This window comes from Bradysia coprophila, chromosome II (genome assembly GCF_014529535.1).
Source record: "Bradysia coprophila strain Holo2 chromosome II, BU_Bcop_v1, whole genome shotgun sequence".
NCBI lineage: Eukaryota > Metazoa > Arthropoda > Insecta > Diptera > Sciaridae > Bradysia > Bradysia coprophila.
The window spans coordinates 7,157,548-7,182,692 of record NC_050735.1 but is presented as its reverse complement, the minus strand read 5'-3'; the positions used below and the strand labels follow the sequence as shown (position 1 = coordinate 7,182,692).

The 25,145-nt window shown below is 38.6% G+C and overlaps 4 protein-coding genes across 8 annotated transcripts; 1 reads left to right on the top strand and 3 right to left on the bottom strand.

Moving 5' to 3' along the window:
* Positions 1-842: 842 nt before the first annotated feature.
* LOC119069835 (zinc finger protein 2 homolog) lies at positions 843-3,789 on the bottom strand. Its single transcript, XM_037174006.1, has 5 exons — positions 2,549-3,789; positions 2,363-2,494; positions 2,167-2,294; positions 1,878-1,961; positions 843-1,806 (listed from the first exon to the last, which is right to left on the bottom strand). The coding sequence occupies exons 1-5, from the start codon at positions 3,633-3,635 to the stop codon at positions 1,516-1,518; spliced, it is 1,722 nt and encodes a 573-aa protein (XP_037029901.1). The 5' UTR covers positions 3,636-3,789; the 3' UTR covers positions 843-1,515.
* A 3,707-nt stretch (positions 3,790-7,496) lies between these two features.
* On the bottom strand, positions 7,497-11,237 carry LOC119069801 (eukaryotic translation initiation factor 3 subunit C). The gene is made up of 6 exons (XM_037173960.1): positions 11,150-11,237; positions 10,797-10,908; positions 8,995-10,728; positions 8,760-8,932; positions 7,975-8,500; positions 7,497-7,902 (listed from the first exon to the last, which is right to left on the bottom strand). The coding sequence occupies exons 2-6, from the start codon at positions 10,893-10,895 to the stop codon at positions 7,777-7,779; spliced, it is 2,658 nt and encodes an 885-aa protein (XP_037029855.1). The 5' UTR covers positions 10,896-10,908; positions 11,150-11,237; the 3' UTR covers positions 7,497-7,776.
* A 1,729-nt stretch (positions 11,238-12,966) lies between these two features.
* On the top strand, positions 12,967-14,473 carry LOC119070006 (chromobox protein homolog 1-like). 4 transcript variants are annotated; one of them, XM_037174297.1, is made up of 4 exons: positions 12,967-13,113; positions 13,399-13,624; positions 13,721-13,846; positions 13,936-14,473. In XM_037174297.1, exons 1-4 carry the CDS (start codon positions 13,111-13,113, stop codon positions 14,106-14,108), a joined length of 528 nt encoding a protein of 175 aa, XP_037030192.1. In that variant the 5' UTR covers positions 12,967-13,110; the 3' UTR covers positions 14,109-14,473. The 4 variants fall into 4 exon arrangements, with proteins under 4 accessions (XP_037030192.1, XP_037030176.1, XP_037030185.1 ...); XM_037174281.1 differs by having other exon boundaries at positions 13,718-13,846; XM_037174290.1 differs by having other exon boundaries at positions 13,399-13,627.
* A 4,167-nt stretch (positions 14,474-18,640) lies between these two features.
* On the bottom strand, positions 18,641-19,858 carry LOC119069965 (iron-sulfur cluster co-chaperone protein HscB). Of its 2 annotated transcripts, none has more exons than XM_037174213.1 (4): positions 19,439-19,858; positions 19,269-19,300; positions 19,020-19,203; positions 18,641-18,945 (listed from the first exon to the last, which is right to left on the bottom strand). In XM_037174213.1, exons 1-4 carry the CDS (start codon positions 19,727-19,729, stop codon positions 18,748-18,750), a joined length of 705 nt encoding a protein of 234 aa, XP_037030108.1. In that variant the 5' UTR covers positions 19,730-19,858; the 3' UTR covers positions 18,641-18,747. The 2 variants fall into 2 exon arrangements, with proteins under 2 accessions (XP_037030108.1, XP_037030099.1); XM_037174204.1 differs by having other exon boundaries at positions 19,269-19,381; positions 19,439-19,856.
* Positions 19,859-25,145: the final 5,287 nt, after the last annotated feature.

Genomic DNA, 25,145 nt, shown 5'->3' with positions numbered 1-25,145 from the left:
CAAGCCCACAGAAGTGTTAGAAAAAAAGTTGGTGCCAAAATGCAGATTTTTTCTTTTTTTCTGAGGGCTCTACAACTGGAACAGCATCTGGAGCGGTACTACGGCAGTCATTTTTTATTGTCTACTATTCTTTTACCTTATCAATAGAAAAACGCTTCGATAGCAACACAAGCTTCGAAGAATTTTTTGAAAGTGGTTTTGGCTTCTAGGGTCTCGAATACCTTACTGAAAAATTAAACTGGAAAATGTGTTCGATTTCGGTAGGCTGTTTTTCAAAAGAATCCCTCCAGACATGAACCTATAAATCGAAAACCTGACCCCACCTGATTTTTATTTGACCTGACCTGTTTCACATTTAACCTGAAATAACCTGAATTGACCTAATTCATTCTTGTCTGCTTTCGTTGTGGCTGAGTTCTAAAATCGTGTTTTACTTTCGTTTCATGTGACATATTTGAAGAACAAAGTGACACATTTGTCAAGATTTTGTTATAATAATTGGTGAAACAGGTCAAGTCAGGTAAAATTCAGGTTAGGCCAGGTTTTCGATTTTCAAGTTCAGGTCAGAATCTATCAGATCCAGATTCAATCAGGTTTCAAGTTGACCTGACTTGTACTGAACCTTACTTGGAACCACCTGCTTGAATCGACTAAAAATGTAACTCAGCCGCTATTATCCGTCCAGTGTGTGTTGTTGGTATTGAGGATATCTCCTATTCGTGTCACCCATTTATATGACTTCAATGGCGCCTGGTGCCTCTTTTCTCCTTTCTAACGTCTACTATAGCCTGTTGCACTACTTACTTCCAGTATTTGCACGAATCATGAAACGTTAATTCTCAGGTTTTCAATTATCGTTTATTCGTAAAATTGTTTCACAAACAGCAATCGTATCCAATCGTCATGCGGCATGACTTTCCTCTGTAGCTGCATAATCCAAAAGAAAATCGAAAATGAAAACTTCTGTCCGACATAAACTTACAAGTTGTTCTATGGTGTCTTCCGTCCACTTTACAACACATTAGTCAGTTAGAGACGTAACTAGTGACACAAATTTAGAAATATAGAAATTTGAATCGGTTGTCAGTGGATTAAACATTGTTACGAATAATGAGGAGGACGAGAAGACATTACCATGGCCATACTGCGAGTTATTTTGGGTTAATTCAGGTCATACCTAATTAACTCAGTCGTCAAACAGAGACTTAGGAAATGAATGGAATTTAATATGGCTTGTGGTCAACCGCTATGACTTTCCATTGGATATATCGGTAACCGTATTCAAACTAAAGCTCTAAACAGTCCAACTTTGGGTTCAACCTGAAGTTGACGACCTGTTTGGTGATGAAACCATGAAAACGTTTACTTCCGTAGCACCGATATATAAAATGGAAAACTGAGTGCATTTGACTACAAATCATACGAAATTCGTCCTTTGCGGCTCAGGTCTTTGTAACGCAACTGAGTTAGTTTTGCATTACACCTGTGATAACCCGTCCCTAGCGTTAGCTTATTCTAAACAACGAAATGTTCCGGCACGGTAGCCAATTGTTGTAGTTGCTGTTGTTGCGACAATCCACAATCTACATTTTTCGCATCGAACGCTTCCTGTGTCGACTGATCGCCTCCTAACATACCTTTTCCTTCCAGGAAGTGTTGCTGCCGATGCATGCGTAATTCACCGTGTAACCGGAATGCTAACGGACATTGTGGACATTTATATGTGTTGATGCCGACGTGAGATCGAGTGTGTTTAACCAGATCGTTACTTTGGGCGAAAGCGCGATCGCAATACTGGCACTTGTACTAGTAGAGAGCAGAAGAAATGTGCGGTTTTAGAAGCCGAATTCCGGTCTCTTAATATATCATTGACTCACCGGTTTCTCGCCGCTATGTGTTCTCATATGTCGTTTTACATGATCGGAAGAGTTGAATCGCATGTCGCACATCTCGCATTTGTACTAAAAATTAGATCAATCAGTGATGATGTACATAACTACTTACAGATTGCTCAGAAGATTAGAAAGTGTAGGCGAAGCTACCAAGTACATATCAGTCCCTCATAAGACCACGGTTTGAAGGTAATGTGACAATGTGGCATAGGCTTCAAAGCGTGGACTTTAACGGGGATCTGACGGACATACGATCCTACAAAAAAATACTCACCGGCTTATCACCAGAATGGATCCGTTTGTGTTTCGCTAAGGAATATGTTTTGGTGAAAGTGGCGCCACAGATTTCACAAAAATAAGGCTTGACCCCTGAATGGGTGGACATGTGGGATTTGAGACCACCTGAGGAACCAAAATGCCGGTCAAGTATTTTGTTTCGCAAAAATTCTTTCAAACATTCAACCCGTCACCTTTGCAACTGAAACGACTAGGACACTCCTGACAAGCGTATGGTTTGAGTCCACTGTGTCTGAGCAAATGTTGTCGCAAATTCGAGCCATTATTAAATGCTTTACCGCATTCGGAGCACAGGTAGGGCGTATCTGGAAAGTAAATGGAAAATGAAGTCATTGGCAACTACATCAATGCTATAGCACCTCTGGTATGAATTCTGATGTGATCCTTCAGTGTGCACGACTGTTGGAATCCCTTGTTGCAATGCGGACAAACGTGAGGCTTTAGATTTTTGTGTTTGTTCATGTGATCGATGAGTTGTCCGCCCAGCGCAAACGTTTTTTCGCAAATATTGCATTTGTGTGCCTTTTCATCGCTGTGTATCTTCGTATGTCTCGTTAGTTTGTTCATTTTGGTGAAGCTCTTCGGACAAAATTCGCAAAAGTATTCCTTCTGATCGGATTTGTGCATTTTCATGTGAGACGCTAACGACTCCTGTTTGCTGAACACTTTCTGACATTCGGTGCACTCAAAACTGCTCGGTTTGTTGATTGTCGTCGTATTCAGTGTCAATTCTTCCGAGTGTTTGATTTGATGCCGCAGAAGATTAGCTGTACTGGCAAATCGTTGCGAACATATTGCACAGCTGTACGGCTTTCCATCTGTGTTGTGAATCTTAGCATGGCGTTGTAATCGCGACAGTTTGTCGAAACTCTTATCACATTCCGAACACTGATGAACGGACGTGGTTTTCGTCTTCTTCTGATTCATCGCATTTTCAGTCAGTTTCAAGTCAATCGTTGGTGATTGCTGTTTGTCAAGCTGTGAACTTACTGGTTCATCATCGTCCAGGCCAGTCGATTCGCCGTTTTCTTCGTTCTCACCTTTGTCCTCCATTAAAGTGAAATTATTCGGCGATGCTGCACACTCAACATCTGCTTCCGGGTCGTCTTCTAATAATACCTCTACAGTGACATCCTCACTCCCAATGTGATCCGCCGTTAAATCAACATCCTTCGGTGCGAGTCCCAAAGCGATGCGAATGTCTGTGTCGGACTTGATGGATTGCAATTGAAACTCATAAGCCACAACAAGGTTTGCTATACAATTTGTGCATATGGAATGCGGCAAGGCATCATTGATCTCGATCATCGGCACGACAGATTGATACATTTCCGACAGTATGATCGTGTTGATTGATGTGGTGAACAAAGATGCAACTTCCACATTTCTGGCCAGGCACACACGACAAGCAAAAGTGTCGATTTCGATTTCCAAACGGTCGTCCATATGTATTTGCCTGCTGAAGTTGAAGTCAACTATTACTGACCATAATATCGAATGCACAGCTTCAATGTAGTTAACACTTTCAACGAACAAAAGTTGGCTTCACTTAAATTTCCAATCAAAATTGCTTCTCCCGTTCGTTGTTTTGTTATGAATTATGATCTGTCAAAAGGGATGCCGTATTGTCAAAATAGCCAACGTAGCCAACGCTGTCATCAAATACGGTTTTTCTTCCATCGTAGAGGGCGCATTTTTACTTTAGGCGTTCAAAAAAAAAATTCGATTAACACCGGAAACTACTATAAGCCCACATTTCATTATGCAATTTCATTGACGAAATAGGCCGTTCGGTTTTAGGCCTTTTAATTTTGTGGAGAGGGTATGTTCAGATAGAATACACCATTCACCATAGTCACTGTTGTAAGCCAGCGGAACTCTCCAAACATTTACCAAATTTTTTGGTAATAACTCCCAGCGAAGCGGCTGCACCAACTGGTGCCTATACACTAACTGTAAGTCTTTGAGTGGCCGACATTTTGTCGAGGGGGAAATTAATCGGGTCATTGATTACACACCCCTTGAAGGAACTGCCGGAGCATCTGGTAATTAATAGGAATTGAAGGAAATACAATGAAATGACTGGAAATACGAGAAATTGAACGTAAATGAAAGGAAACACGTGATCTTCTCACTAGCTGCCGGTTTCCAGTCTTGACTATTCGGTTTGTACAATACAGTTCAATCGCCGATTGTTTCCTTTCACTTACTCTCAATTTCTCGTATTTCCAGTCAATTCCTTGTAATTCCATCAATTTCTGGCATTTCTTTAATTCTTATTAATTATCGGATACTTCGGCAACTTCGAAACTGCAGTAATTTCGGCGGTTTTCGTTTGTTTTCTTTAAATTTGAAGGAAATCTGAAAAAATTATCAAAATAAAGAAAAGTAAAGAAAATTTAAAGAATATAATGGAATATCATTAGAAATTAATAGTAATTAAAGTGCAAATCCACCAGGGACTCCGACTTGTGTTTGGGAGTAGTGGTGCTCATACAACAAGCGAATCTGGGAGTAGTGGTGCTTTTTCAGGTAAAACTGGAAAGATGTAGTGGTGCTCATCATTCGTGTAGTGGTGCCCGAGCCTCGCTTGTCCTTTCCTTAGATGTCGGGGCCCCTGAAATCCACCAAAACGGAATTAATCCGGTAATTGAAGGAATTAAAAAGAATTAGAAATTGATTTGCCACCCTTTTGTTCAGTGGTTTCCCCTGATGGCATTCCTTTGCCTTCACTTTCGACCTGTTACGTTTTTTTGTAAAGCCACCTGAATGCCTGAATAGATAATCTAATAGATGAACAAGTGAGACCTATGAGGGGCTCCACAATTTTCTGACAAAATATTGTCGTATTATCAATCTATTTTTGACAAAACAAAATCTTGTACTGGAATAGTTTATCAACTGATGTAAAGGGAAAGAGCAAAGAAACCAGACGTATCACTTACATCGCATCGTCACTTTACACATATACTGGTGCCCCACGAGACTTTGATTCCACAGCTTCACAGGTTTCATCCGAATTGCTGTTAGTGCTGTTAGTGAAGAATTAAATGTAAAAATTAAATTTTTGTTGGAAGTTCTGTCCTGCATGACAAGTCGAATATTTTCGGATTTTCGACTTGTCAAGCAAGCTAGACCTGGTAACAAAAATTACATTTTTAAATTTCGTTCTTCATGTAGGACTGATGCCGTCATTTAGCCTCTAATTTTGTTTTTTAACGATGTGCGAGGGCACATTATGCACATTAGAGTTGCTTTCGATAGGACTCGAATCCAAAAGTCCCAGAGCAAATGTTTTTCGTATCGGGAAAGGTAATAATATGGCACAGGTTTCAAGCCTCACAAGGTCACATGAAAAATTGAACAGCCGAAACGTTGCTCCAACAATTTCTATCAATTGAATTATTCTCACCTCCAATTACAGCGAAAATTTAAACCAAAAATTGGTCAATTTAAAATTTTTCGATTCTACAAAACTAAATTGTTCCTTTTTATAAAATTCAAGACAAAGCGTTGAAATGGAACATGATGCTAGGATGATAACAGGCAATCCACGATAAATTTGAAGTAAATAAGTTGAAAAGCGAGTAGAATTAGGGAAAGTAGTTGGATTTTTAACCTGCTCCAGACCAGTATTATTATAGGTCTTCCATCGATCAAAATAATTTAATCGGTTGATTTCAAATCTTGTACTTCAATTTTTTAACATGCAGTTTCCTATATATAGGACCATATTACCCAGAGCGTTATCGTTATCGATAACTGATAGAATAGCCGTATGTAACATGTCACATGAAAAAGTAGGTGAGTTTTCACAAACTGTTACAACCTATTTTTAACAAACCCCATTGACTATAGTGTCAATACGTTAACCTTCTTCAGTGTTAAGTGTTAACTTTAGGGCATTGCTTTGACCATGGAAACCTCGTAAGATTCTTTCAAATCAAAATTTATTCCACAATTTTCTGTGGATTAAGCCATAAATTCTTAGGATCTAATTCCATCGATTCTTATGAGGATTAGAGGAAGTATTCATTTCACTTCCTTCATCCTAGAACTTAGAAACAACTACTTTACCAAGAAACTACTATTCACGCGTACAATTGTAGCAAGGTCGTTGACGCGTCGATGCTTCGAAGCCAAAGGTTGAACAGGGATGTACAAAGGAGATAAAAGGATGCTCTAAATGGGATTGATGGCTTCCTTATTAATTGGAGATTCGGTACAATGGCAGTACAGAAGGCCTGCATCCTCTCGTAAGTACCGCGCTAACTTGAAAGGAGTTTCAATTCACTAATCACGCGATGGTAATGAGTTTGAAATTTTCTTATAAAGAGCGATAAAGGAATCAAAGAAAATGAAAGGAGGGATTCTTTTGAAAAGCCGCCTACCAAAATCGGACCCATTTCGCCTGGGATTGATATATACATGGTTTGAAAGGTCTTTGCCAGTAGACCTCAAAACAGGCCTCACACGGTCTCTAGCCACACCTGGTTGCTGGTTGAACATCTCCGAAGTTGGTAAAATGGTGATTTTTATCCGAATTTTTTGGCCGTCATAAACGATCGTCCCGGGCGAGAGTGGGCTCGTTGGAAAGCTGAGTTCAAGTAGGTCATGCCTAGTTTAATTTAATTCATTGATATATGTTTGCAGAAATCTGCAAGAAAAATTTTCAAAATCTGTGTGAACTTTAGACAGGTCTGGGCTGGTACTGATGACGCTTAATGGGAACCTAACATGCTAGTCGTAACATACATTGTCTAAGCTTTCCATTGATACCCCATTTCAAGTTATTCAATGAGAAAATTGCAAATTGGTGAATTAGTTCCACTCCCCTCCACTAACTCCAATTTTTTTGGAGCTTTACGTTCGAACACGAACTGACAATATTTCGAGTTCATGAATGTTTTAATTTTTTCCCATGTGCCTGAATGTGCTTAAGCAGTTTGGAACGTGAACCATTTATAGAAGCCATATTTTAAGACCAGTCAAACTTACTCCTCCCAACGTGAAATTTAGCTCAAAGTGGACGATATAGTTACTCACTTTTTGAGATGTTGTAAATAGTTTGCATTTGGTGAAAGGAAGATGGAATCGACTAATTTTAAATCGACCGATTTTTGGGTTGAAACTTCACTCTATCAACACGAACGTTGTGATCAATGTCATTCCACTACAGACAAATATTTTCTCATTGTGATGCAGGCCAACGCGGCAAACACCTATCAACATGTCGCTCTTAAATTGCACAACGATGACGAAATATCGTGAGAACATGACGCAGTTGAATGAAAGAAACTAGCTGGGCATGTGTAGATGCAAAAAGTTTATTTAATCGTCCGATTGGAAGATAAGACTGATCGATGGACATAAAAGTTTATTTTTTTTGTTTATTTCCTTTTCCAATTTCTTTCCGATCTAGAACAACAACAAAATCGTACAACAATTTTGTGGTCGCCTAGACCGGAACCATCTACAAATCGTTTCATATTTTGTCATAATCGCAAATAACAAGACTCCCCTCGCCATCAACTGGTTGACGTGGTGTTGGCACAGAGAATCAGCGGAACCGAACGCACACAACCGTTTAATCATCATCGCGATGATCTCGCATACGATGATTTCTATTGTTATTTCGATTGTTACGATTGTTGTTCCAGTTGCCTTGTTGGTTGTTTTGATTACGGTAATTACCACGGTCTCCACGCTGACCCTACAAAATAACGAAAAGAAAAAAATTGTTAAAACCATGGAATCTATCGAACACATCGATATTGGCACATACCGGGAATCGTTGGAACATGTTGCCTTGCTTCAATTCAAATATCCGCTCGTTTGCGTCCACCAAATTGGTCACTTTGTCGGCCAATTGCATGGACAATGCCTGCAGACGAGACGGTTCCGATCGATGCATAACCACCGTTTCAGTTGGATCGTCCAGTGAGGCCATTAGTTCGCCGTTGATAATCATTTTACTGATCAGTGAGTGCACCTTCGATTTTTCCAGTTCAAACATTTCGACCAGCGATGGAATGCTGATCGACGTGTACACATTCGAATAGGTGAACAGATACGTGCGCAACGATTCCTCTTTGATGAATTTGGTCAACATTTCACGGACGCGATCGGCTTCGTAGAACAAGTCCCAGACTTTTGTGTTCATCTTCTTGTTCACAATGAATGTGGCACACGCATTCCAATTGCCACAACGCATGGCCTTGGCAGCTGCTACTACGTGTTCACGCATCGATTCAGGTGGTCCGACGAGCGATTGACGCTCGGATGAACGGAGTTGCTGGTAGAATGTTTTACTGTAAGGGTAGAGGATTGAATGTTAGGATTTGAGTGACATGGTGGCACTGTGAGTCGACTAAGCTTTGACGACTGTCATGTCCGGACAATATCGCGGAGGCACGATAACATTTCCTCGTGTACCACCCTCTCAGTGTCATTGATTTATCTCTGTTTGCTTATTAGAACGACCGAGCGCAACTTTTATTCACGATTGCATCAGCAATTGATCCAGCAAACAAAATGGAAAAGATCGAAAAAAAATAATTGTCAACTGACCTGATCATACGACGACGGGCATCGAATTCGTGGGCAGCCATGTACGGAATTTCTAGCAGCATTGCCGACACTAAGTACACACATTCCAACAATTCCAAATTGATGTGCATATGGAATGGCATGAGACGTTGTTTTTCCACCTTCTCTTGTTCGGCACTGCGTTCGTGTTGTCGCTGAAACAATTAATGCAAATTTGGAATTTCGTTTCCACCGGGACAGTAAATGGATCCCATACCTGTGGCAACAGACCCTGAGCCAACAATTCTTTCGGCTTTCCGGTCATCATCAAATCGACCAGGCACTGATGTGCGTCCTTAATGTTACCCTGCCGGAATGCGCACAGCCCCAAATTGGCCATGGTTCGATTGTACAGAATCTGAGTGGGCGGATCCGAATGTTGAATGTTCTCCTGCAAGTGGCTCATCAACAGCAGATCTCTAGCGGCGAACCAATTGTCGTGCATGGCGTAATGGTAGATGTGGCACAGAATCGCCCGGGTACGAATACGATCGGTATCGTCCTTGGTGTAAATGTATCGGCTCAGTTTATCCATTTCGTCGAGTGATGTGCGAGCAGTGATCTCACCGTTCTTCTTCTTCAGCACATTCGGATCGAACTTGTAGTACAGATGATCGATTTTACGCAAATAAACTCGACAGATTTCCGATACACTGCCCACCTGCTCGATATACGTCACTACTTGTTCGATGATACTCGTTACCTTGACTTCATCCTTCAATCGGTCGACATAATCGTTGGAGTGGGGATCGCATTCCTTCAGCAATTTCGTGAATTCATCGTCCAATTTCTCGACGGCATTCAGGGCACAACCTCTGATGTAGAACGGTGCATTTTCGTACTCTTCTTGTTCCTCCATGACCGATTGAGCCAGGGTAATGTTCTTCGCATTCAAAAGTATCGTCATCATGTCCACGATGACGTCCAACAACTTGGTCCAATACTCCAACTTCATTGGCTCAGACACTTTCGGGTTGTAGTCGTAGATGGCCGAAATGATGTTGAATCTGATTTTGACAGCAACCGCATCACCCAAATTGTGCTGCTGGGCGATTTGCTTCAATTCAAACAACAAATCGATTTGGAGACGTCGATCGGTGCGTTTCTTTCCTCTGGCTGCCATGATCTCGTTGAGTTTGTTCAACACCACGCCAATGTCAATTTCGGCATCCTTGGCAAACATTTTCGGTTTCTCAACCGTTCCAGAGCCGGCTGTGACTATATTCCATTCGCCTTCGCCGTCACCTTCACCATCGCTTTCTTCGCGAATCTTACGCACCTTGTCTTTCTTGATTCGCCTTTTATCGACACCGTCGTCCGCCTTGTCGGTAGCTTTCTTCAAGAACCGTTCTCGAATGTTTCCCATTCCGGCTTCTTCTTCCGACGAATCGCTGTCCGAATCACTGTCGCTGCCCCAATCAATTGAATCGTCAGAGTCATCATCATTTTGCGGCTTCGGTTTCTTCGTTTTTTCCACGTCTTTCTTCACTGGAACCACCTTGGCGGCCACTTCTTCATCGGCCGAACTTTCTTCTTCTTCTTCGGATTTCTCTTCCTCTTCGTCCTCCTGGTCGGGCGCCTCACGAAATTTCGCCAGATCCGTTTCGAAGTCCTTGATGTATTTTCGCACCTTCTGCCGCAACGTTCCCAATGACTTCAAATTGTTCTTTGACAAATTCCTCTTGTCCTCCCACGTTTCGGTTATGAAATCCTCCAATTCAGCAAGGCAACGAACGTAAAATCTAGGCGTAACACCGTTCTCCTCCTTGGTAATGACTGGCAACGCTTTCTGGTAGGCACGATTCAAATCCTCAAAACTTGTGATGATGCTGGCCATGTCTTTGATTTTCTTGTGGTTTCGAATTGCTTTGATCAAATTGGAAAGGTCTTCGTAGCGCTTCTCCTTCGTTGAGCGTACCACACGCTTCACTTCCTCTTCGTCATCGCTGAACTGAAATCGAAATTTCGATTGAGTTAACATTCATTCCACCGCCCGATTTATGAATCCACCTAACATACCGTAAATACAGCTGCGGGCTGTTGACGAACAACTGGCTCCTCATCACTTCCACTCTCCGATTCCGAGTCGGATCCACCAGTAGCAAAGAATCGAGACATATTAACTGAATTTCTGAAATTGAAGGCAAAACACCAACTTTGATTATAAATGCAACAACTCAACAGTATGTGTTAATCAAATGAATGAGGTTAAGTACAATCGCCATTTTAATAGAAATGTGGCAGTAAAGGAATCGCATTCGCCCGATAGTCCCAATTCCGAGGAACTACAAGTACTCTGAATTGGATTTCGATTGAATGTTGATCGGTTCAGTTAATACAGCTACATTTGAATGTAATCCATAAAAACTTACGTGTAATAATATCGGAAATTAAAGTTTTTCCTTCACGCTACAGTACGATGAGTGTGTAATACGACTTGCGTCGTCCAAAGGGAAAAAATAATTGACATTTGAATGACATTTCGAAAGTACGCACCCATTTCTGAGCTATAGACTGTCATGATCAGAGCGAGAGAACCGAAGACTAGTTCATTATAACTTGCCTTGGGGTACTTGTCAAAATATTGCTTTCTCTTTCAACATGCTACGTTGAGAGCAAGAGGACCGAAGACCAGTCTCTTAGAAGTTGTCTTGGGGTACTTGTCAAAATATTTCTTTCTCTTTCATCATAACACTCTATACAATTTTCACTTGTCAAATTTACCAAGGTAAATAAATTGGTATTTACCTGGGATCCTCGGGATGGAATATTTTGGCAAAGGCATTACGTTCTCCATTCTAAGATTTAAAATCGCTTGTATTAACTAACGGGTAGAGTATAAAGTGTTCAAAGAGAACATTAAAAAGAGTGCTGCCCGATCGTATATAGGTATGTTATGATGAAAGAGAAGAAGATATTTTGACAAGTACCCCAAGGCAAGTTCAAACAAACTGGTCTTCTGTCCTCTCGCTCTCAACGTACCACGTTGAAAGAGAAGCAAATACTTTGACAAGTACCCCAAGGCAAGTTATAATAACTAGTCTTCGGTTTTCTCGCTCTAATCATAACAGTCTATACTCAGTTAAATAAACATACAAATTTTGACATATCAAAAACAATTTAATAATTTTCTTCTTTCATACTTTGGCCTGCTATGAGAGAAAAAATGACATTTGTCTAATACATTTTCCGTCAAAATTTGGCGTGGACCGACCTGTGCACTCAACTTTAGTTGACTGGTAGAGTAGTCAATTTCTTTTTTAATGTAACTTCACGTGGCGATGCGAAAACCACCTTATGCCAAAATTATCTAAAATTGCTTTATATGCGTCCTACTTTGGACGAAAGTTGAAAAATGTACGCCCAAGGGCCGAAAGTGACAGATAGAAGCCTCGCATTTGCCCCTTTGGCTTACATTTTGCTGTCACTTTCGTCCCCAGTAGGCTAAATATAATAGTTATTTGTGTGTCTGTTTTGGACGATTGATTTTAGGCAATTTGCGAGTTGTAGCCCGAACGAAATGCAAGCGGCCGAAAACCAGAGAAAAATCTCAAAACTCCTTCATTTTCGGCCCCGACACATAAGACAGTTCGCAGCAATTTTCACACTCATTAGATGTCACTGCTTTATAGAAATTGTATGATTTGTATAGAGTGTTATGATCGGAACGAGAAGACCGAAGACCAGTTAATTATAACTTGCCTTGGGAGATTTGTCAAGGTATTTGCTTCTCTTTGAACATATTTACATACGATCGAGAGGACCGAAGACCAGTTTATTTTAACTTGCTTTCTCTTTCTTTCTCTTTCATAATAACACTCTATCGCTTGGTCATACCATCTCTACGTTTAGGATAGGATAATAACACGAAACAGCAGGAAGTCGTGCACCTGCAAATACTGTTAAGACGAATCAATACAAGGCTAAATTGTAGACCTAAACCTATACAACGATGAGCATAACATTGCTCTGTTCATTTCGGAGTTAAAGAACCATCTCAACGCAAGTTTATTATCGTTTATTTGGATGTTGATCGTCCTAATGAAAGGACAAAGCAGGTATGATCTAATGTCTCTCGCATAAAGGACACTTGTTTTTATAATATTTTGACATAATTGTGAGTGCCACAGAAACAAAATAGCACATACCACATTGCTCAAAAGTAGCGTGACTTAGAATCCGACTACTGCAACAAAGAACGCATCAAACTTATCGACAACATGAAATCACGCAACTTCAGTCATTCATATTTTCGGTACAGACGCTTTATAGCTGACTGACGGTGTTTTCAAATAAAAATTATACATTTTCTGACATCAAAATCACTTCAAACATGGTAATTATTGCGTGTAATTAAATCAAAATCGCGCCGGAAAACGATATCGTGAAATGGAGTTTAACTTTGAGTTAAATAACAAAAAATTTTGTAAAGAAATTTGATCGACCAACATGGTTGAATTGTCTTTATAATTCGGTCTCTGCGAACGATACACAATCTGTTGTCATTGGTTCAAGAGTACCGTTGTTTTTATTGTTTTCGTTTTTTGCGGTGGTGTGCTTCTGGAAAACCTTTTTTGTTCTTTTACTCAGAATCAGAATATGGTTTTTGTTCGGATTTCAGAGTGTGCCCGATGCCGAAGCAGCCAGCAAGACTGGTGAAACAGTCGAAGAAGAATATTCAGTGGAGAAGGTTCTCGATCGCCGAATGCGAAACGGAAAAGTGGAATATTTCTTAAAATGGAAAGGTTACTCAACCGATGACAACACCTGGGAACCAGAAGAAAATCTGGACTGTCCCGACTTAATACAGGCATTTGAAGATCAACGAAAGAACAAGGCTGCGGAAAGTGGTAATCATACACATTGAGAATAATTTTTGTTTGTCATTTGGCGGGACAGTGTTTCAAATGTGGAAAATTCTCTCTCTCTCTCTCACACAGCAGAAGATAGTCAAAAAAAGCGAAAGACCGCAATCGAACAAGACAAAGCCAGTGCGGCAAAAAAGAAAGCGCCCGATGAGAAAAAGCCCGTAGGATTCGATAGAGGATTACAACCGGAAAAAATATTGGGTAAGTTGATGTTTTGTGTGGATGTGTGTGTGTGTGTGTTTGAACGCCAGTGGCAAGTTTTCTTATGCATTGTTTGTGTTGTCGTTCAGGTGCAACTGATGGAAGCGGTCAGCTGATGTTCTTGATGAAATGGAAAGACTCTGACGAAGGAGACCTCGTACCGGCGAAACAAGCAAATGTTAGATGTCCACAAATTGTCATACAATTTTATGAGGAACGTCTCACCTGGCACACATCAGAATCCGCAGAGAACAAAAACTGAGCTGACAGTGTTGTAATTGTAAACCATTTTTTTTAATTTTCTCACTCTCTTTCCTTATTATTTTTCCCCATTTATTCTTTTCTCCTTTATCTATAATTATGGACTTGGGTGTGAATTGTACGCTTAAGTTGGTTTAAGTTCTAATTGAAAAATGTAATTTACTCTCCCATTTATAAGTCGACCTAAGCAAAGACAAATTCTGTCTCAAAAGAAGCGGAAACAATTGAATGTCAAATTTTGTCTACCATACTAGGCGCCATCTCAATTTGTAATTTCAGAAACATTTCGTTTCGGGAGTGAATATTTTATTGAAAATTCAGAAGACCGAACGTGAAATAAAATTTTTGTTTTGGTATACTGCCGAACCATTGGATTTTTCTATTTCTAAGAATGGTATCGTGTAGCAAATGGTACCACATCGGATTGGCTGAAGCTCTCATGTACGGCAAATGGCATTGATTGGCCTATTTTTGCCTTGGACTTGAATATTCGAAATTGTCAGGGTGATGGTCTAAAAATTGGATGATTAAGAAACGAGGGATAAGGAACTTAGTCGAAGTAGACTTCGAAGCTGAATCTCATCCGGATCGAAAGTATTACAAAGAATAACTGAGCTACAAATAGCAACGTGAAAGAGACCTAATTAAACATTTTCTTTTGTCAAACTTGACTGAATTAGATCTCTTTCGCGTCTCTATGTGTAGCTAGAGTAATGCTTGATTTCCACTTACCAAAAAAGTATTCCGTGTGAGAGAGAAAATTGAATTTTTTCAATTTTTGCTTTGTTTACTTGACAGCTTGCTCTCTCACGGCTCTCTCACGTAGTAGTTTTTGTTAAGTTGAAACCATACTCAATTGATTTTCATATAAAAATGTTCGTCATAAGAGAGCTTCGTGAAGTTTTTTTATTGGTTAAAAGATAGATGAATTTCCACCAACAGAAATCCTTCACGGTACTTTCTTACAGCGATCATTTTTAAGTGGAAACCACATTATGACACATTGTCACACATTTTTTTTTAAAACGATTTCTTTATTATCATCCCTTGACTGACGTGTGTGGGATACGAACGATGATTTATACATATACATACAAAGATAAATACATTTAGGTCGATAGATCAATCCTCTTAAAGAGATTTGTCAAAGAAAAACAAAATAGATAAATAAATTAAATTAATTCGGATAATTAAGGAACTAGAAGGTTACATAACAAACAAATATCACAAAAAATAATCATCACAAAGGCAGCACTAAATTTCGAACCAGTTAAGGAAAACATAAGGCGATATCACACTGTATTTTCGATCACTGACTTTCATGACGTCAAACTTGACTCTGTATCTGAAAGACATTATGACTAAACGAATCTTTTCTATGATCAAATAGAAGTAGAAAAGAAGGTTCGGAGTAGGATGATGTCAAGCGATGCTAAAGTAACCCAATCACCTCACAGAAACCGTGATATTCCCTCTTGATTAGGGTCAACTAGCTTCACTTTCGATTTCTCTTATTACTAATACAATAGTGAACGTCTACCAAGATAAGTCTCCAATCAGATTCATTTTACAATCGACCTGACCTTTTTAGAGACTCAATTTTTGTGCACGTTCCCTACATAATATACACGTATAAGCCACTGATCATCATCAGTGATGTCGCCAACAAATCGCGCAACCTTCGATTTGTTCTTACCGAGGTGTATACGAGACGATCGAATATTGAACAATCTGAATTTAGTCTGAGTTTCGATCGTTCCGATGTTTATTAGAAAAGGATTTAGAACAAAATGCATGCAAAAAAGGAACATTTTTTGTCGTTAGTTCGTTTTCTAACAAATCACTGGAAAGATCCTGGTGGTGGCCATTATTTTTCTCAAATGATTCTGGACCGTAGGTTTCGACTGACTGAGGACGAGCTCATTAGCGGAATAAGTGCCATAAGAATGTGACGGGGAAATGTATGAAAGAAAAAATTAGTTTCGGAAATTCAGACATCGTCTTTTTGATTGTCTTCGTTTCAGAAGAATTCCTCTTTTGATTTTCTTCCAAGAAATTAGCTCAAATTTCAATGTCAATTCTTTCATGAGAAGATCCAAGAAAATCCAATGCTCTTTCCTAAGTCCAATCGTCGTCTATTACCAGCAATAAAATTGGGGAAATTCTTAAACATAATCTCAAATCGTGTGAGACTAGTTTTCCTGATTCGAGCTAAAGAGAATGTGAGGGAATGTGAGGTCATCACCTATAATAAAATTCCTGAAAATTGTGCCGTCCGTGTTATTCCAAGGTTGTTAGATTAGAACGATTGATATTTGTCTGGAAGAAGGAATAAGTCTAATAGGGAGCAGGTGTGCACCGGTCTAACCAAATAATACGAAAGGTACGTACCATTAATTTTTCCTAACATTAAGGAATCCTGCATTGATCAAAATTCAGATGATCTTTAACCAGGGCTTGTTATTCAGAATTTTTGATTGAAATTTTCTGTAGTACATAATCTGTTGAACGTTGTTCCTCTGAAGCAGCCTTCATGATTGATCCCAATTTTTGAACAAATTTCTTAGTTTCTGGCCCCATACAACCTAAAGATTCGAAAGGAATGTTAAGGGTGTTAAGGTATCTCGCGCCGCGTCATTCAGAATAATTCACAAAGTGACATCTTCCTTATACAAAATGTGTCAAAATATGAATTATTGTGAATGACGCGGCGCGAGATTCCTAGCAACCTTCGAAAGCTAACGGAGTGAGCAAATAATTTTCTTTCAAATGTTTGTAATGAATATGTTTAAATCTTTCCGCCTTATCCGCAATTGACCGTTTTTTCTTGCTAGATTCCTTAATGTATGAAGGCGCTAATGTATCCCTGATTGTTACATCCCATAGAATAGCTTTTCCATGACTCCAAGGAATTAAGGTCATACCATCCTGCCTTTTACCATCATCTCTACATATTCCTTGGTTGTATAATATTTGGAAATCCTGCTGAAGAGAATGAATGTGAGAAAACTTTTTTAACTTCATCATGTTCACCTATGTTGGTTAATGTTATCATCTTGCATGATAGACCATGTAAACCATCCTTTTTGACCATTTAGCCACAATCACATCTATGTTTCTCGCATAAATTAGAGCCCAAACGAAGACTAACAGCAATTCTAACGGAGTTATTATCTAAGAGTAAACTCAATTGGCTCGATGGAACTACTTGCAGCCACTTTGAAAATTCTTTAGTTGATGACGCAAGGAGTCTTGCACGAGCAACAGGTTCACTAGATGCAAACATCTCGTCAAACTTACTGTTAATCCTTGGCAGATTCCAATTATTTTGTTTCTTTTTCTTTTCATCAGTCGCTGGAACGAAGTCTCGAGGAATCTCCTCAATTAACTCTAAAATATTGGAATCGATCATTGGAAAATTGAATCTTCTCAAAATCTCATTTGATAACTCTAAAGTAAAATAGACAGAAGACAGATAAGCTGACAATATCTTCTACATTCCTAATACCTAAGCCACCCAAAATCAACGGGAGAGAAGCCTGATCCCAAGCAAAAAGTGAAACCTTAACATTCGCAATTAATTTCTAAAAGTTCCTAAAATTCTCAAATTTAAGAATTTAAATTTCTATTAAAAGCCTTTAATTTCTATGGAGGCCTAGAACTCATCTTTTGGTCAAAAGTATCTCGATATTTTCGGAAATTTCTCAAATTTCTTAAGTCCTCCTTAAATTATTTTAAGATTCGAGAAAAACATTTTTCGCCTCAATTATGTTTTATCGAACTGAATCCCGGTGATTTTATTGAAGAATTATAACGGCTTGTTATATAATTACTAAGCGCCAAGGCACATCAAGGATTCAAGGTTCAGTATCAGAAAAATCGATAGGATTTCGTGATGCAAAAGGGATTCGGATATGCTGAGCGGACGGACTGGTATTAAAAGGCAATAATCGATTTCTTGAATGATTTGATTTTACGAGCATGCCACTGCTTTGCTGCATTTTCAAGGATTCTCATCACTTTGTAAATATTATCTTTTAAAGCCTTGAGAATTTTGAGATATGGCTGGCAGACAGCATCATTTCTGCTTTACTTCAGATGTGGATATTCCAACGTCTGACATATATAATCGCACATGTTCGACATATAAACATACGAGTGACACGAATAGTCACGAGCAGTATATAAGATTATGCGTCGGACATGTACGATGTACAAGTCAGACGTTGGAATATGCATATCCGAAGTAAGGCAGAAATGATGCTGTCTGCCAGCCATTTCGTACAAATGTTGACGAATTTTTTTTTATCAGTCTGATGGTTCTGAATCCTGCTTCAGGATCGGGTTCGAGTTTTGGCTCTTTAAAAAGAAAAATGGTTCGGCTCCTGGATTGCTGTTAACCTGAAAATGTGTTCAATTTTCAAGACCGATCCGGAACTGTGAGCCTGGATTTTGTTGACTCAGATAATCGATCCCGGAACCGAACCAATTTTACTTAGTCTAATTGCAAAGCTAGTGGAATTCTACAAACAATTCGATCGAAAATTCATTTTATTTCACAGAGCGAATGTGACTGTAGCTCGATTAATTTACAATAACAAAATCAACCACTCTCACCATGAGTATCTGCGCTATAACGTTCAGTTGAGTTTACTTAATTTATTTTTAATACTTGTCTCAAGGCTACCGTAGTATCTCAACAAAATCAACGTAGCTTTAGCAACCAGCAAATCACCATTTCTAAAATTCACATCGAATTCGGCGAAATATTTTTCCTTGTCGTCCTGTACGCGAACCAACAATTTGTTTAAATCATCAGCATCGTTGGCATCTTCGACCTGAAAGGTTACAATTTAAAAAAAATCGTTGTCAAGGGGATGATCCGAAGAAAAGGATTCCATTTCAGTCCTACCTCTTCATTCCGTTCCATAATTTCAAATAAAAATTCCTTGTCGACAGCATTGTTGTCTTCGGGTATCGTAATGCCTTTCAGTCCTAGAATGTATTCGGCACGTTTGATTGGCGTCAAGAGCGTTTTGTACGCTTTATTTACCAGTGAACTAATTGTGGCCGACAGATTCTGCTCGATTTCATTTCTGCGTAATATTGCCGATTATATATGGAATCTGTTGCGTCTGTTTCGTATAGACAAAAAGCTTACTTGTTACTGAACTTATCCGGATGAAGGACACTCTGGAAGTCACGAAATTTTTTAGTTAGCTCACTTTGATCGACCAGAAATTGTTCATCGATTCCAAAGAGCGAAAAATAGTTCTGGAAAATATTCGTTCAGAAGAGATCTGATCGAAATTCTATGTTCCCGCCTCTTACATAAGTTTTGTTCATTTCCTGCAAACTGCCACAACTCGAGCAAAAAAATGATTCTTTTGTACCGACGGGAATAATATCCGTTGGTCGATGACAGTTCCAGCAAGTAGTTGCTCTGGTATCGGTATAGCATCGTATTGTTGTGAATGGAATTCCACAAACATAATTTTGCTGCGAATCGGTCGCAGCTCTATATTGATTAAGACGCTTCAAGACTGAATGATTTTCGATTTCAATATTGCAGGACAGGCTTCTTGAACAGATACGCGATAAATTAACAAAATTTCGTCGCATTTTACTGAACTTCGATCGAATCACTTGACAATGAAACAGCGATAGTTAGTCAGAAATATTTCACATATGAGTGTTCCACTTCAAAATAGAAAAGGTAAACAAAAACGCACGGTGAACTCTTCAAAAGAGTGACATTTAAACTGAAGTTTCAACAGTTTCAATCTTTTTATTGGACGTCAGATGCAAAAGCGTTCTTGAACTTGTTCAGAGATGGCGTAGTCGTGTTACATTGGCGCGCAAAATGAATTGAGAGCCAATGTCAAAAAACCATTTCAATTTCAACAAGTCAATGTTATGATTCACCTCATCAGAGAGGAGATCAAAGAGACGTCACTCAAATAGAGGACTGAACCGATCAAAGTTGGTTACTCTTTTTCATACAATGGCTATCAAAAAATGTAAGAAAATTGTCAACAGGTGTGTTTTTGGCCTTCTAATTGAGTGATGTCAAAAGTCAGCTTCGGTGCTTGACAGTGCTTTGATCGGATATATAGAGCGCGATTTTGGGGAAAGCACTGAAGAGGTGGACCGAAGACTATCAATTCGATGCATTGAGAAAAGGAAAACCACACTTTTTGGTACAGAATACCATAAGGACAAAAGGACGAAACCCTGGTTTCACCAAATTAAACTGAACGGACTGGATTTCACATAATACACATGATACTGAAAAGCAACAAACACGCAGAACGATTAGAGAGAAATATGACTTTGGAACAAATTTCGAAAAATTTGACTGATCTGCTGAAAGAGATTGACGTTGATAAATGCCGGAGAGATTACACGAGTTGATTATGACAGATGTGGCTGACAATGGCTCACATCAACCGCGCCACAACCAAAGAAACAACAACAATGTTACGATCCACTAAAAATAGACAGATTTATGAAATGACATAAAACTGGCTAAAATTCAGTGTTACCAACATTAGGTTCTTTTAGACTACACTTTTCTTCTATATATACTCTAACTCTATAGATATAGACTCTTCTTTAAATATAGGAAATTTCGGTTGGCCTGTATAGAGGCGCCACAATTTTTCAGTATTTCATTCTCTGCGCTATATTTTCAGGTGAAATAACTTTACTCTGGTAAATTTCCATGAAGCGTCATTGCAGTAATATTAGTTCAGAAAAAATAGATCTCTGACCTCTCTGACATTAGTATTTGTATGACAAAATGCACTAGAAATTTACGAAAATCTATTACATTTGAGCTTCCCCATAGAATAGTTAAGTACAAAAAAAAATGTTCTGGGTTGATGGCTGTCACTTTTTCCGTACAAAAATATTACGCCTGCTCACTTTTAATTACGATCGTTCATTTTTGCAATATTTTTGTATGGAAAAAGTGACAGCCATCAACCCAGCACATCTAGTCTTTTTTCGTACTTAACTATTCTATGGACTGTTATGACGGGGAAATTTTTATTTTGTTTGACCTTGCGGGAAGTGTCAAATGAAGAGGAAATAACAGTCATTTCAGTCATAACGCCTTGGCAACGGACCATTCGAGTACATATTCAGAAAAAGTAAATGGTTTGTAATGGAATGGTCGAATAAAATTGAATGATCTGTGACTGAGAGTTACGTCTAGAAAATTTCGAAAAAATCTAGTGACAGAATGACATTGCTTATATTGAAGCAAAAACTTAAAATGCACACAATTCTTATTTCAATAATCCACCGGTGAGTGTGTCAATCCAGTCCAAGAAAGGGGTGACTCTGGTCCCCACTCCGTATGTCGCAGTTCCATTAATAATCTGGTACTGATAAATCCCAATAACAACTGGTTGGAGATCAAAGTCTGGCACGTATTCATATACCATCCAAGGTCCACCTGAAAGAAAATCAAATCAACTGGTAAGAAAACGTCTATTTCAAATTTACGATCGACAGTCGAAGATTCGGTCGTCATTTTTGCACACAACCCCTTATTTATGACGAGTGTTACCTGCAATGCCAGAATAACGTATTGCACCTGAGCCAGTTTGATTATTGATAGTGCCGCATAATTCATGATCTGCGATGATACCACTAAATTGACCGAAACGTACTTCGAAATCGCATTGGTTGTTGTTGAATATGTTGCTCGGTACAAATTGCAACTGATCGGTAGCTGAGAGTCGGTATCCAAGTATTAAAGACGACCATGCCTCATAAGAGAAATTAACGTTTGCAGCATACGGCAAACGGATGGGTTGAACGCCCAAATGTATATTTTTCAGCTAAGCATCGATGCATCGATGGATCTTAAAATCCAAGGTTCTGAAAGAACCAGGTTAAGTAAACTCTGAGTTGATCACGAAGGCGGTGACACACAAATTGAGTTCAGCGGCTACGAAGTTTATATGAAAAAGGCAACGTAACAAAAACAAAATTCCGAATTTTCCTAAAAAACATTTTCTTCAAGTTGACTTAACACACAATCTGATTTCGGTGTCAGCCACCCTCGTGGGTGTCTTAACCTGTTCTTTCAGAACCTTGTTAAAACCCAAATTTAATTTTTTTGTCATCTGCGGTAGCACTTGAACCAACCTGAATAAAGAAGGGGTCAAGGAGTCTTTTTATCAGAATGCCACGGGGGAAGCTAATATTTATGCCGTAATTTGCATAAGAGACTTAATGAAAATTTTAAACAAATTTTACCCACTGATTTCATGTCGATTTAATATTTCAAATGGTCTCAACATACTCGTTTCTACAGCATCTTAATCAGCGGTTGCCGGCATATGATATCTGCCAACGGTTAAAGTGTCTAGTCTAATTCCTTGTGGTAGTATCTAAGAAGCTATTATGTTTCGTTTCAATGCATTGTCATTTTTGTTGAAGAATCGATGGTGATATTAAGTGTCCGAAAATATTACTTTCCAAGAGTTATTGATTTCTTGATTTCGCAACTTTTCTACTATATTGTATTGAAAGGTCGCACGAACCTATTTTTTGTGAATTCACAACGCATCCACCAATTCTTTTTTGCGTGGGTTGGAGAAGAAAAAGTCGTCTTGAATGTCTATGCAAATCGTTTCGATATTCAGTTCCATAAACTTTAAATTTTCTTTCTTTTTTGTGTGACATTGGGATTGAAATAAGTCATTAACGACTCGACAAGCAGTCAAATCGAAAATTTATTGGCTTCTTTGGGCCCCTTCCTTCTCGTTGAAAACGCCGCTATAAGCTCATCATTGTCGGTAAAAGTGTATAATATAAAAACTTCACATCGTAAAAACCGAATCTAATTGCGACTGTATACTATCTATATACGAGAGGAAATTTACAAATCGAAAATGATATAAAACGACGTGATATACGGCGTACATAATAATGTATTTTCAAACCAACTACTATCTATTGAGTTGTTAAAGAAGCATACCGAAGAGGAGAAAAAATATAATAATAAATGAAATAAATGTACTCACTCAACTCCATATAACATATAACTTTGAAAGTCATTATGGCTTTATAGGCTTGCCAAAATATCAGCTCATTTGATTCATTAGGCATGAACGCTGTGCTGCAAAGTTACAATTTTCTTACAGAGAATATTATATGGAATACGTATGGCAATACCAAACCAGCAAATTGCTTTTGATTAAATTCCATATCCATAAAAAGTGCTTTATGGGCTAACTTTTAGTACTTTCATCTCGTGTCATATATTATTGTGTGTGGTATTATCGGTTACGTATATAGAAAACGCACAATATTGATCGAATAGTACTATTACAACTGGCAATCAATCAATGAACTTATATATAGCGAATAGCTGGTTACTGTTGAAATCCGTTCAGCCATTTCTTTGGTAGTAATTCGATCGAGTTAAGCTTAAAAATAAAATGGTCTCGACAATATTCTATTAATTACGGGATTTGTGCCCAGTCCCGAACTGGGACCATACATTTTTCTCATGATTCGCTTAACATGTCCACGTATAAAGCTAAGACAAATCACCTTATATTATATTCACGAAATATTTTTGCCCCTGCCTGTTGAGATGTGGCGAATTATACCAATATTTTGTCGCTATAACCTTTGCATTGCAACAGTGGCCAAGGCAACATTGTCGTATAACGTTTGGTTTTGGCAATCTAGCATAGAAACAGTTCATTCCGTCACAGAATTGCAACACAAACGTTGTTTGCAACTTGAATCGTTTGAAGGTATATTGTCGTACTAGATGTCGATTGACAACCAGAGGTGAAGCCGATTCTTGTTATTTACGTAAAGAGAATCGTATATCGCGTAAGATGTCAGATTGTCAGTCAGACGCCGAGATTTTCAAGACATTGTGTGCGATAATATACCAGCATACGATTTGTGTTGCATACAATGTCTGATGCAACTTAAGGTCTCGTAAGCAATGTCTTTCCGACCTCGGATTCGCCTCGTGTTGACAATCGTCATTTAGTGCGAGAAAATAGCTTCATATCTACCGTGGAAGATAAAAATCTAATTTGCAAAATTGGAAATTGCATATCATGAAATATGTTCGTACATATGTACCACACTATTGCAAAGGATCCTTTCGTCATAGCAAGTGAAAAGAACCTTTGAACAAAATTAAAATGTCTGTCGTCTTGATTCCAGGAAAATAAGTATTATCAACATCTAGCGCTTTGCAACTGTTAATCCTGTGCAACGGGATGCGATTTAGAGAATTTGGTTATGAATTCTAATAATAACATTTTCAAGAATACATAAACTGGATGAAAATTTCAATATAAATGGTTTAAGCAGAAGAATAATAGCTGCAACCACAGAAAATCCATGTACCTACTTCATAATAGCGTACTTTCATCGTTTGGATTTAAATTTACATACGTTGGAAGAATAATTCGGCATAATTGTCATAATAATGATGTTATGAGCTACATTATGGCTTCATAAGAAAAAGATTTGAGTAGTGCAGTTTTTTCTTTCATGTTCGGTTGTATATGTCATGGCTTTAATTCATTTCAATTTTCATAGTATAAGTATTGTGAATGTTTTGTCAAAAGTTAAATGGTTTCATGTGAATATCAAACAAGGAAATCGATTATATTTCACTGGATTTTTTTTAATCCGTTCGTATTTGCTTAGGGCCAGGTTGAAGCGGCTTATATTATAGCAACGTGAGCGATTGAAGATATTTTAAAGAAAAGTGGGATAAGGCAAAAAATCGATTTACAATAAACGAGCAGATAAGAGTTTTAGGGCTTAGATTCTCGTAACGTTCGTATCTTGACACTTATAAGATTTCATACTCGCAACTGTCAAGTTACGAATATTTGGAGCTACGAATATTTGGAGTTACGAAAATACGATTCTCCTGAATTTTAGAATTCGTAACTTGACAGTTGTCAACTTAAAAGTTACGAATCATATGAACCACTTTTAGCAAAGGTGACAAGTTATGAATTATTAAATTCACAAGAAT